We start from the raw sequence: 12,168 nt of genomic DNA, 5'->3' as shown, positions 1-12,168 counted from the left end.
CTTTGGGATGGTGGTCTGGGGCTGGGGGTCTCCCTGGTGTAGGGGGTGTGCCCTGCTCTCTGCCACAGTGCTGCCCAGTGATTATGCAGCAAACCTCTCCCTAGGACCCAGGAAGGACCTTGACAATCAGGGCCCTGATTACTAATGAAGTATTTAATCTTCTGAGAGCCCAGAATAGCAAGAACATAATTTTAAAAGCCTGAAGCATGAGTACCAGCCCGTTCCTGGGATCCTCTCTTATCAAGAAAAATTGCTCGATGATGTCAAGCAACACAAGCTGATGGGACACGATCATTTCTGCACCCAGATCTCCCATCAATCAGTTAGAAAGAGGAAATCTGAGGACGCAGGCCTGTTTCAATTCTAGGCACCAAAACACTGACAGCCCGCCCGGGTGCTGGCGGGAACTTGCTTTGTGTGGGGGGGTTGGAAGCAGAGCCTGAATTGTGCCTCGGCCTAGTTGGCACCCCAGGATTCCGAGGGAACTGAAATGCTAAGTAGCCACCAGAATTGTCTCAAACCTGGCCAGGGCCACTCTCCAGTCTATTTTAGGGGAGAGAATCCATTTTCCTTTTAAAGAAGTGGACTTTGCAGAGCCTACACCCATCCTTCTCAACCTGGCAGAAAGGGGCATGGTAAGACCTGCCTGCAGCCCGTGCCCACAAGCTCAATGCCTGAGTCAGGATGCTCCTGGTCAGTCCCAGTTTTCCTGATGCTGGGCTGGACCGGCCCTTTGCAGAGTCTGATGCTGTCACATGACTGGTCCCTTGACTTCTGACATGGTATCAGGGCAGGACCCATAGAGGCAAGCTAGCTAACCCAGGCCAAGAGAGCCCCTGCTGCCTTTTCTGATCAAACTACATGCCAACCAGACGAGCCCTGCCTCAAGGTTCTCCAGTTCCTGCCAGCACCTGGGGGGTGGGGGGTTCTGACCTCCTTGTCCAGCCCTGACTGAGGAGAGGAAGGGAAATGAGAGGGAGGGGGTGAGGCTGCCCCGTGGGAGGGGGCTGGGCAGACAGAGCTGGCAGGCTCCTCTGGGTGATCACATGCACCCCTGTTGTGCCAGCCCATGTGGCAGTACCACTGAGAAGAGCAAATGTGTGCCTGTGACTCAACTGCTACCAACCTTGCCTGCTCTCGACACGTGGTGTGAAGGCTTCTGCAGTTACTCAGTGATGGGGGCGGAGATGTGGGTTCTGCTAAGAGCTGAACTCCTTCAAACCGGGCATGTATACTTGTTCCAAGTTCAAATCTTATGTGACGCTACTGGGGACACCCACACCCAAAAGGAAACCCATAAACATAGTGAATAATGTCGGATACTTTCTGAGAATATCACAATCAGGAATCATGCTTAGCTTGGTCTTTTGCTTTGACCTAAAGCCACTGTCTCAGAGACAACCCCTGGCTTATGACCAGTAGGCAGTAGCTCTGCTGATGCCAGCCTCCGGGGGGCGCACTATGACCATCAGGTTGCATTCCTGACTCTAGAGTGAATTCGGGCCCAGGCAGAGAAGGAATCTAGCTCAATCCAGTGCCCTCGACTGGCTGAGGGACCGAACTCCCATGCTGACAAAAACAGGAGATCAACCCAAGTCTCTATGGATCCTTTGTATGATAAATATAACACTGCGTTAGGAACTCAGAGAGGCAAACATGAGCACAAAGCAGCACAGCTGCCCTTTAACTACTGTGCGGAACAGAGGTGAGAGCAGAGTGGGAAGGCTGGACCCTCCTACACTGCAGTCGGTCAGGCAGATGCAGCTTGGGGCCGACAAGGAGGAAGGTGCTCCATCCTGACTGTCCCAGGCTTCCTGGCCTGGCTTTCTTAGGTCTTGGAGGAGGACTGGTTTAGAGCCTCTCTCGGGGCTTGTAACAGCCACAGGGTGCAAATCATCTGGAAAATGGCAGGTGGTGGCATCCCCAGCACTTATGCAGCATCCCATTGCCCCATCCTTCTCTCTGTGTGAGACGGACTGGACCGTTCACCCAGCAGACAGCACTCCTGCGTCTACTTAACTCCATCCTCTCTATGGGCTGGGCGCTGTCAGACACTGGGGGTCTAAAAAGGACGACAGAATCCTCACCCTAAGATGCTTATGGCTCCCGGGATGGGCCCATACATCGTGAAGATGCTGCTAGGATGGGGGCGGTGGGGGTGGCGGTAACACAGAGGTGTGTGCGTGTCTCCTTTCTCCAAGCCAGGTTCCCAAGCTCAGAGAATGGTCAGTTTCACAGTTTGGGAGTCAACTGAAAAAAGACAGTAAATAAAAGCACATGGGTGTGACAGTTGGAGTATAAAGAAAGCTGAGTGCTGAAGAACTGATGCTTTTGAACTGCGGTGTTGGAGAAGACTCTTGAGAGTCCCTTGGACAGCAAGGAGATTAAATCAGTCCATCCTAAAGGAAATCAGTCCTGAATATTCATTGGAAGGACTGAGGCTGAAGCTGAAGCTCCAATACTTTGGACACCTGATGCGAAGAGCTGACTCATTTGAAAAGACCCCGATGCTGGGAAAGATTGAAGGCGAGAGGAGAAGGGGACAACAGAGGATGAGATGGTTGGATGGCATCACCAACTCAATGGACATGAGTTTGAGTAAACTCAGGAGTTGGTGATGGACAGGGAGGCCTGGCATGCTAGGGTCCATGGGGTCTCAAATAGTCGGACACGACTGAGTGGCTGAACTGAACTGAACTGAAACGCACATGGAAACATTTTCACTATTAAAGATAAATGCTGGAAAATCTGCCCCGGTGACCGTTCTAATCTTACCTTTCCCACCAAACATCTTGAGAAGTCTGCACTGCCTCACCCCAAGGCCTCAGTCCCATTTATACGCTCCAGTTCTTGGGTTCCTGCTTCCCCTCCCATCTCCCTGAAACCCTTTTGCATCAGGGCTATCAGGGAGCTGCTGGTGGCCAGTTCCGGGGAGCAGTGTTCAGTCCTCATCAGGTGTGACACGTCCATGGCTCCTGATGGGACAGTCCCTCTTTAACCCTCCCACCCTCTGGGGCCTGTCACTGGTCGCTCCATGTCCTCTGGTGCTCCCCATCTAGGGTCCATCCTCAGCTCTTATCACTCATCACACAATTCTGGCCATTTACACATAAACGACCCACAATGGAGTCTTTCAAACCCTTGTGGGCTCTAGACTTGTTCTCTGGGCCACTGACTTGCTACTTTCAGCGGGGTGTCCCAAGGTATTACAGACGCCACCCATCAAGCTCAACCCCATTTCTTTCACATTAGTGAAGTGAAGTGAAGTCGCTCAGTTGTGTCCAACTCTTTGAGACCCTATGGACTGTGGCCTACCAGGCTCCTCTGTCTATGGGATTTTCCAGGCAAGAGTGCTGGAGTGGGTTGTCATTTCCTTCTCCAGGGGACCTTCCCGACCCAGGGATTGAACCCGGGTCTCCCACATTGTAGGCAGACAATTTACCGTCTGAGCCACGAGGGAAGTCCTTTCACAGTAGTAACTCCTCCTTTATTTTTGGTTCCCAAATGGTATGACACCCACGCCTGCACTTCCTGCCAATGCCCAGACTCCTGCTAAGTGACTCTCTTATTCTTCTCCTCTGTCGTGGCCCCCACCCTGGCTCAGGGCCCGTTCTCCCCCAACACCAGCACCGATGCCCGTCTGCTCTCTGTCCTCACCGCAGTGGAGTCCTCTGTTTCATCCCAGGAAGACACCCCCACCGGCCTCAGGGATGGTGCTGATCACGCTGGGCTGTGACAGCATCACCACGCGTCTATCTGTGGCACCTCGTGTCCCCAGCTCTCCGGGGGTGGGGACTTCGAATTCCTCACGGTTTGCCTCCAGTGAGGACGGGGGAGATCGAGTCCAAGGCAGCTGCTTAGTAAGTGTTCAGTAACTGAGTGGAGGTGCTCTAGACATAGAGCTCATCTGCAGCAGCTGCTGATTATGAACTAGTCACGGGCGGGGCCCCAGCCATCTCCTTAGAAATCTCAGGGTTCTGTGTGACGTAAGAATGCCACTGGAAGCAAGAACATGACGACAGCGGTTCCAACAGCACAGTCAGTTGAGGATGTCTGGGAATGCCAGAGAAATGGCTAATGGGAGCCTGCTGCTGGTGGCCTATGTGGGAACAGGTTACTGACAGCCCTCTCCCTGAAAAGCAGAAGAGATGCGGGTTCCAGAGAAGAGGGAACAACAGAGCTGAGGCTGAGTCCTCAGTGGACACTGCGGTTCACTCCCACCCCCCAGGCCGTCAGCTCCTAACGGGACAAGCTTGCAGGTGTCTACACTCAGGTGGTTCTCAGGCAAGCCTGAAATGGTGGTCCACCACCTTCCTCCTCAAAGAAGTCACACCAAATAAACTCATCATGCTTTCCTCTTGGCCAGTAGTTTCTTTCAGATTCTGTGCTACATTTGTCATCTTTTTTAACATGCCCAATCCAGTGGTCCAGGGAGAAAGCCTTCTTTTTTTTTTGTGGAGTCAATATTATTCTAGGTGTGAAATATAGGACATAGTGTCACCGAATTATCAAAGGCTAGACAGAAAGTCAGTGGCATATGAGGGCCACCCAAACCACCTTGCTGCTCTTGTTTCCACGTGCTGGTTCGGCCCAGCGCTACCAGAGGTGGAGCCGACAGCAGCCGTCTCTGTCTCCCAGGTGGGTGCATGACCCTCAGTGACAGAGGATGTGAATGAGTTCTTGAAGGAAGCTCCAGAAATAAGAGCAGAAAACACCACTCTCTAACCATAATCTTAGCAATCGAATCCTTCTGCAAAATGTTTTCTGTGCTTTTTAACAGATGAGAAAATTGGCCTATTGAATACTTCCCAAAAGAGAAGTTATATAGAAATGGCAATAAACACTCTGTTAGATGAATGCCTTGGTAAAAGAGTTGGTGTAAAATTAAGAACAACAGTAACTTCAGGTTCAGTTGGGCAGGTCACTTGTCATTTGTGACTCACTATAATTAAGAACAGGTCTTTCATCATGGGAGTACCCGTACGTAGCCTCTGTCTATCCATCCAGAGGTTTTAAAAGCCATCTTCCTTATAAAGTTACAGATGCATATTCTATAACTATATATTACTTTGTATTTTATATGATATTCATTGGGCTTCCCTGGTGGCCCAGACAGTACAGAATCTGCCTGCAATGCAGGAGATCCGGGATCAATCCCAGGGTTGGGAAGATCCCCTGAAGAAGAGAATAGCAACCCACTGCAGTATTTTTGCCTGGAGAATCCCATGGACAGAGGAGCCTGATGGGCTACAGTCCATGGAGTCTCAAAGAGTTGGATATGACTGAGCGACTAATGATTCATTAATATTCATTAAGCATAATTTTATATGTTGTATGTAAACATATACACACACAGATCTTTGTGAATAAGTTAAAAAATGTCCACTACACTGCGATGTTTCTGTGCTCCAAAATTTGCTTTAGCCTCACCTGCCTTAGTTCTTTGATTCCTTTCAAAGGCACCCTGGGATTTCTAGAAGGGGTTACAACTCAAGCTCTGCAAGCAGCAAATACCTTCCCACCCACCACTCCCAACAGCAACGCACAAGGATCTCCCCACCGGGGCTGTGGCAGCACCAGCTTACAAGGTCTGTTCTTTTTTGGACCTTAAAAAAAAATAAGTCGCTCAGTTGTGTCCAACTCTCTGTGACCCCGTGGACTGTAGCCTGCTAGGCTCCTCTGTCCATGGAATTCTTCAGACAAGAATACTGCAGTGGGTAGCTTTTGGACCTCAGATGAAGTCATAGAGCCACCATGTCCTAAAAATGACATTCACACTAGGTTGACACCCAGATACAAAGGCAAGAAGAAAACATACTTGGGCAGCAAACAAAAAGAGCAGATGAACAGCAGATGAATTGCTTTTAACGATGGAATAAACGCTTTTTCAGCATTTTGCATTTTTGAGACAGCTCCTTTCAGAGTCACAGGGACCCATTCTGGTAAGTTAATGTCCGAAATTATTCTCCGGAGAGTCTAGTACGTCCATCCACCAAAAGACTGCGATCTCTCCGTGGAAGCCGGGGGTTAACCTGCGGGTGTCTGCCATGCTGTGGGCAGCTTTTCTCAAAGTCAGATCCTTCCCTGGGTGGACAGCGGGACTGAGGCTCATCTGTTTGTTTCCTATACTCATGTGTCAAAATTTCAGCCTCTGATTGTGGGCTGAACACCTCCTTAATCACTACAAATGTATAAAAGGCAGAAATGAATGTATGTAAAACATTTCCTGAGAGCTACGGGAGGGCCAGTCTCCAGGGGCCTGGACCCAAGGCTTAGGTACACTTAAGCGGTCAGGTTCCGTAGAAGCGTGTATAACCAGGAGATGAACTTCAAAACCATTTCATTTTTTCTGACTGTGGTAAGGAAACAACCTGTTGCTCTCTGTAAGGCCTGCTGACGACACTTTCAACTGAGAATATAATTTCCCTTGACCCATTTTCCTACCATGAAGGTAGAAATGGCCCATCACCTGGTGATAACTTACCCTTTCCAAAGACTTCAGGAGATTTTGTCTCTCTTTGAGCTTCTGAATACTGATGACAATTTTGTGTCTTGCGCCTTTGGTAACATTCTGTAATGAAGTAAAAGTTAGATTTAAAAACATATTTTTAGGCATCAGCTTAGAGATTCTTGGAAGCTATATAGTACATTACTGTCTTCTTGGTTCCCGTGTGTATACAGGCTAGTAAATAGACATTCGTCTCTCTCTTCAACATCCACTGTCATCAACCTCTTACTAAATGTTGTAACTCCTCAATATCCATTATCGTCAAGCTCTTCTTACTAAATATTTTAACTCCAGCTGACCACACACGTGCTTGTGTCTTTTCCCTGTGACCTTTAGGAGAGCAAGAAACAGCCAATCATCCCACCCAGCATGAAATTTCTTCATAGTCTTCAAACATCATTTTTAAGTCACACACTCTTTCCTTGTGTCCAGGTTTTATCGTTTCAGTCCCTTCCAGTTTCCCTGAAGGTTCCAATCCCATACAGAGATATGCGTTGCTTTCTCAAAGCTTTTCTATGTTTACCCATCTCGAGGAGATATGAAATCCAGTTCAATTCTCATCTGGTGTCAGACAATACAGGCTGGTTTTTATCAGTCTGTAGGCCCTCCTAAGTCTCCACAAGGAAAATCAGAATAGAGAACTTAAATCTGTAATAATGCAGTCCTCACTTCAGGTAGAAGATTGGGATTCACAGTTAGGATTATGGATTGTATCTTAATAAACTGTGTAGTGGCGAAGAGCCCTAGGATTCAGTTAAACATATGTTGACTAGAAAGACTGAAGATTTCCAAATAGAAGGTTCTTTCTCAAATCAGATCTGTAATATAAACTTCTGATGATTTTCTGCAAAGATTCATAAAATTTCCCTTAAAGGTGGAAAAGATGAAAACACCAGAGGTGTTGCCTTTACTGAGGAAAATTAAGACTCTAGTGATATCTAAATCCATCTTTAAGATGAAACACTGGGAGCATATTACTATTTAGCCTTGACTTTCAGTTCACGTGAATTTTTACTCTGAAAAGTTTGTGCTGGCCTCGGGCTTTGCCCTCTATGTCAATTATTTCTTGTTTTTTCCTCAAGTTGACCAAGTGATGACTGAAAATTTTTTTTTCTCAACTTTGACCCAAACACAAGAATGCTCTTAGAAGCAGTTCTCATCAATCCTGAGGATCTCAAGGAGCGATCGAGATAAAAAGCAGTGGGAGAAGCCTTAGGAAGTTGAAATTAGGGCTTTTCATTCTCTGAGAATGTGCAGTGACTTTGGGCTTTGTCTTACATCTCAATACTGGTATTCAGCCAGGCCTGCAAAGGTTAACTGCGGGTACTGAATATGCAATGGGAATTCAGGATCTGCTGGGAGGCCTACGTCCAGACCAGCCATGCCCCAACTGGTACAATCTCCTCTTCCTGCAGGGGAAATACTATTAGCCTGTTCAGACCATTAATTCTCTCAAATCACCGCTCAAAGGAAACTGAGGTCAAGTTGAAAATGCAAATAGCATTTTAAACAAGGGAAACAAAGACATTGGTCAGATCTATTTGCTCAAGCACAGCAGGGTAGGAAACATGCTTAGTTTCAGGGGTTCTGTTGACTGGCCTGGCCTTCTGCATCCACAGGAGGAAGGAGGAACTTGCCCTTTTATGGCACACAGCAGGGGACTGCCATCTGAGACCTGGGGTAATGTTATTCAGTGTGGTTACAAAATATTTTGTACAACTTTCTCCGTTCGAATTAAGATCAGTCTGAATGTGTTTTTGAGCAACTTCTGGGGAAGCTCTGACTCAGGACCTGGTGCTTCTGCCTCCTAACTACTGGAAGTTAGCTGATTTGTGACTAAGATTGAAAAATTCACAACCAATCTGTCATCCTCCAACCCAGCACTGGCCAAGCAGACAGAGTGGGTGGGCAATGAAAACAAAAGCAGGGACACAGACTCTTGGAGGTCTTGGTCAATGCTGTTTCTTCTGATTCCTCCCTGGCACCCTAGGAGTGTACATCTAGGTTATTTTTTTTTTCCATAACACTCTTACTCAGCCTCACTTGTCCTGTGGTTACCCATTTGTCTTCCATCTTGTACTGGACCCTGAAGGCAAGAACCCAGCCTTACCATGTGATGCTGGCCCGCACCTGGCAGTTCCTAGAACAAGGCAAGCTACTAGATGGGCACAGGTATGGGGCCAGACAAGGTCTGCCTTAGACTTGAATGCAAGGTTCCACCTGGGGCACCTTCCCGTGTACGCACCTGAGCCTCCAGCTGGCACTCAGTGAGGGCCATCATCTCCTCGTAGGTCATCTGGGAGAAGAGTGCGGCATACTTGTGCAGGCGGAGGCTTTTTAACCAGGCTGGAACATCTGTGATGCACGATGTGCAGGACATGGGGAGAGAAATTGAGAGGGAAAGAGAGGAGATGACCAGAGATGTGGGAAGAGAGAAAAGGAAAGAAGATGGTGGTCAGAGAAAAGGAAAGGGAAAAAAAAATCATCTGTACGTTACTCATTGTTTCATTTTGGCAGCAAATTACCAACTTAGAAGGCTTGGTCTAGTTCTGATATTCCCACTGTTGGGCTCTCTTACTTTGTTTTATACCCGGGGGCCCCTGGGCTTCAGAGCACACAGAAATTCTTTAAAATTACATTCCAATTCGTGAGTATATAGGTGGTTTTCTGGGAGGAGGGTCATCCACAGCTTCTATAGGATTCTCAAAGGGGTTCATAACCCCCCAGATGGCAAGGATTCACTGCTTTAGTCAGACTACTTCATTGTTGGTTTAGAAAGAACTGACTTAGAATGTTAAACTACATACGATGATCTTTATCCTCGAGATAATTTCTTTCTAGGTTTAATGCAGATCCCCATATGCTGTTTCCACTGCTTTCACAGTGATAGGGAAAATAAAACAAGCAAACCAGGCAGGGGTGACCATGGGTGGAGCCACTGTCATTAGCCTGATCATTCTTCTGCCTTCCTAGACCCTAGTGGGAATCAGGGCATCCAGGACTCTAAACTACCACACTGTGTGTGTTGGGGAGGGGGTAGCTTTGCTGACCATTTCTTCAAGCTAAGGCATATGTCTGAAATTGTCCTTGACCTTCTCCTTGAATGTCAACCCAATATCAGGACTTGAAGGTCTAAAGATTGCCTAGACTATGGAATAATGGGAATTCCAAAGCACATCTGAAATAAGTCTCATGTTTGGGATTCTACAATTAGGAAAATTAAATAATAACTGTATTGAAAATCCACAGGAGAATTATTACCTTTCTAAGTACAACCAAAACAAAGCACTTGCTCATATTTTTTTAAGCCAGGGTTTTTCAGCAATAGGATCTTTGAGAAGTCTCTAGAATCATCTTCCCCCATCCCTGACTTATTCTACAGATGACAAAATTAAGTCATTACATCTAGATCACAGGGCAAGCATGTGGTGAAATGGGGACTAGAGCCAGGTTGCCAGATTCCCAGGTTTTTCCTATACTGTATCATCTTCTGTAGAATGAGGACCAATAACCCATCAATGGGAAGGCTGAATAAACAGTAACTTAAAGTCCTCTGAAATGCTGAAGCACCGGGGAATTCAAGCTTTCTGTGAATTATTACCCATTACTAACCATGTTGATTGCAAGATACTGTCTATTGCTAAGTGCTTTATTCTGAGGCACTGACAGAGACCATAAACACTACAAAATTAGTAGGAACCTTCTAATTTTTTAATGTTTAAAGTAGTCAACTGGGATTAATTGAAGAGGCCTGGCCTACTCTGAAATCAGACCCTGCCTCCTGGGTGAACTGAATCTAGAATATTACCACCTGAAACTCAAAAGATAAAGTGGGAGAAAGTGGGTGGCCTGGTGAGGTTACTTTTTGATTTGCAGTAATACAAAGGCCAAAGAAGAGGAATTTCTGGAGAAACAGAATTGGATATCCAATGGCATTTTAAGAAAAGACTCAGTTCAGGCAAAAAAAATCACTGATTCTGTGCTTCGAGGCCCTTCATTCTACTGTGACAAGTAGAGACTCCCACTGGGACCATCACTAACCATAAACAAACAGGGCTTCCTGAGATACATAGTACCAATCCCTGATATCCTCCTCAACTCAAACTGTGGTTGGATCAAGAGTCCAGGGCATTCGCTTCCCTCATGTGATATCCTGGACCTCTTTGACTAGACTTGATTCTCCGCCATGTTTTTGTTGCTGTTGTAAAACAATGCTAATACTTCCAGGGAGTGGGCAACAAATAGATTGAGCTTCAGCTTTAGGCCACCATCGTGTTACTGTTTGGTCATCGGGTTTCATGTTTGCTGTTTACATCTTTGAAAGGCCCCAAGCAGCTGTTCAGAAAACTCAGGGATCACGATTCAAAGAAGTCTGGGTAACCCAATGCCACACTTGGGTACAATCTGCCACAAAAGAGTATGGAGCAAGTTCATGGGCTACATTGTCACTGGATGCCCTACAACTTAATTATGCAAAACCCACTGATGATAAGACAAATAGAATCCCGAGCTACTAAATCATGTTGCAAACTGGTTGCTATATAAGCCAAGATGACAATATGGTGTTTTAAGAGTTGGGTACAAATCTAGGTGTGGCAAATCTCAGTCCAATCAGTGCTCATTTTTTTCTAGAAAAGTATTTTGACAACTAGACTTTTCCTGGTTAGAGGGATGAAGAGCCTGCCTCACTCATTTAATCAAAATATAGGTCACTGGGAATCATTTTCCCAGAAAAGGTTCCTATACAACTTCAGAACATGGTGAGTTAGACCTTCCTGAAGAGTTATTCTTGGATTTGTTCCAAGGAAATACAAGCTCTTCTTGGCCATATGTCCCTTGGGCAGGCATGCTGACTTGCTTCTAGAGGGTCAGTTCCTAGCTCAGTGCTGTGTGCCCTCTCCTCCTACAGCGTGAACTGATGAACAAAGAAGAGGAAATTCCAGCTCTTAAGAACGTAGCCTACTAACCTCTGCTCCCCCCCCCCCCCCCCCCCCGCCCCCCGACTCTGGTTGGTGGTGAGGCACCTTCCTTTTCCAGGGATTAAAACAAAACTCCATTAAGAGAGAAACAAACCAGAAAAACCAGAGAACTGAGTGCCTTGACCATTTCACTCCTCTGAAGCCAGGAATTCCAATGACTTGGGAGGCTAGATTCCGTAAGATGTCGGCGAGGGACAAACTCTAAAATCTCAGGTCCTTTCCCACGGTCCAGATGCTACATGGTTGGATGCAAAGCTGAGAACTAGCTAACTTAACCCCAGACCTTCTTTTCTTATTCTGCAAAGCTGTGGCTATGGTTGGAGGACATGTACAAACAGGGGTGTTTCCTGGAGCGGTGGATACGTGATTGAAAGCATGCATGCCTCTGGGCTCCTGCCTCTGGCTGGCACACAGTCATTTAGCTTCATCTGGGCTGTTTCTGATGGACAAGCCAATGGACAAGCCAATTCTCTTATGCAGTGTGAGAAAGATAAAGATGCTTTTACTATATGCTGACTTCCTTGCCAAGTCTGGGCATCCTGATATCTGCTCATTCAACATTTACTAAACGCCTGTTATAGGGGCCAGGCATGTCCCTGCCATCAAGGAGTTTTTAATCCAAAAAGAAAGGCAAACTTAAAAAAAAAAAGTATAAAAGTTGCAAGACAAGTGCTAACTCTA

The 12,168-nt window shown here is 46.7% G+C and overlaps 1 protein-coding gene across 2 annotated transcripts in view; it reads right to left on the bottom strand.

The window, feature by feature from the left end:
- The window catches only part of SAMD4A (sterile alpha motif domain containing 4A), a 227,052-nt gene that overhangs the window by 35,389 nt on the left and 179,495 nt on the right, over positions 1-12,168 (bottom strand). For both annotated transcript variants that reach the window (XM_027554161.1, XM_027554160.1), the window contains 2 exons: positions 8,754-8,863; positions 6,485-6,571 (listed from right to left, as the gene is read on the bottom strand). In XM_027554161.1, coding sequence (XP_027409962.1) covers positions 6,485-6,571; positions 8,754-8,863 — 197 coding nt within the window. The remainder of the gene's footprint in view (positions 1-6,484; positions 6,572-8,753; positions 8,864-12,168) is intronic.

The sequence above is a fragment of the Bos indicus x Bos taurus genome, chromosome 10 (assembly GCF_003369695.1).
Source record: "Bos indicus x Bos taurus breed Angus x Brahman F1 hybrid chromosome 10, Bos_hybrid_MaternalHap_v2.0, whole genome shotgun sequence".
Classification (NCBI taxonomy): Eukaryota; Metazoa; Chordata; class Mammalia; order Artiodactyla; family Bovidae; genus Bos; species Bos indicus x Bos taurus.
This window is presented reverse-complemented; position numbering and strand designations above follow the sequence as displayed.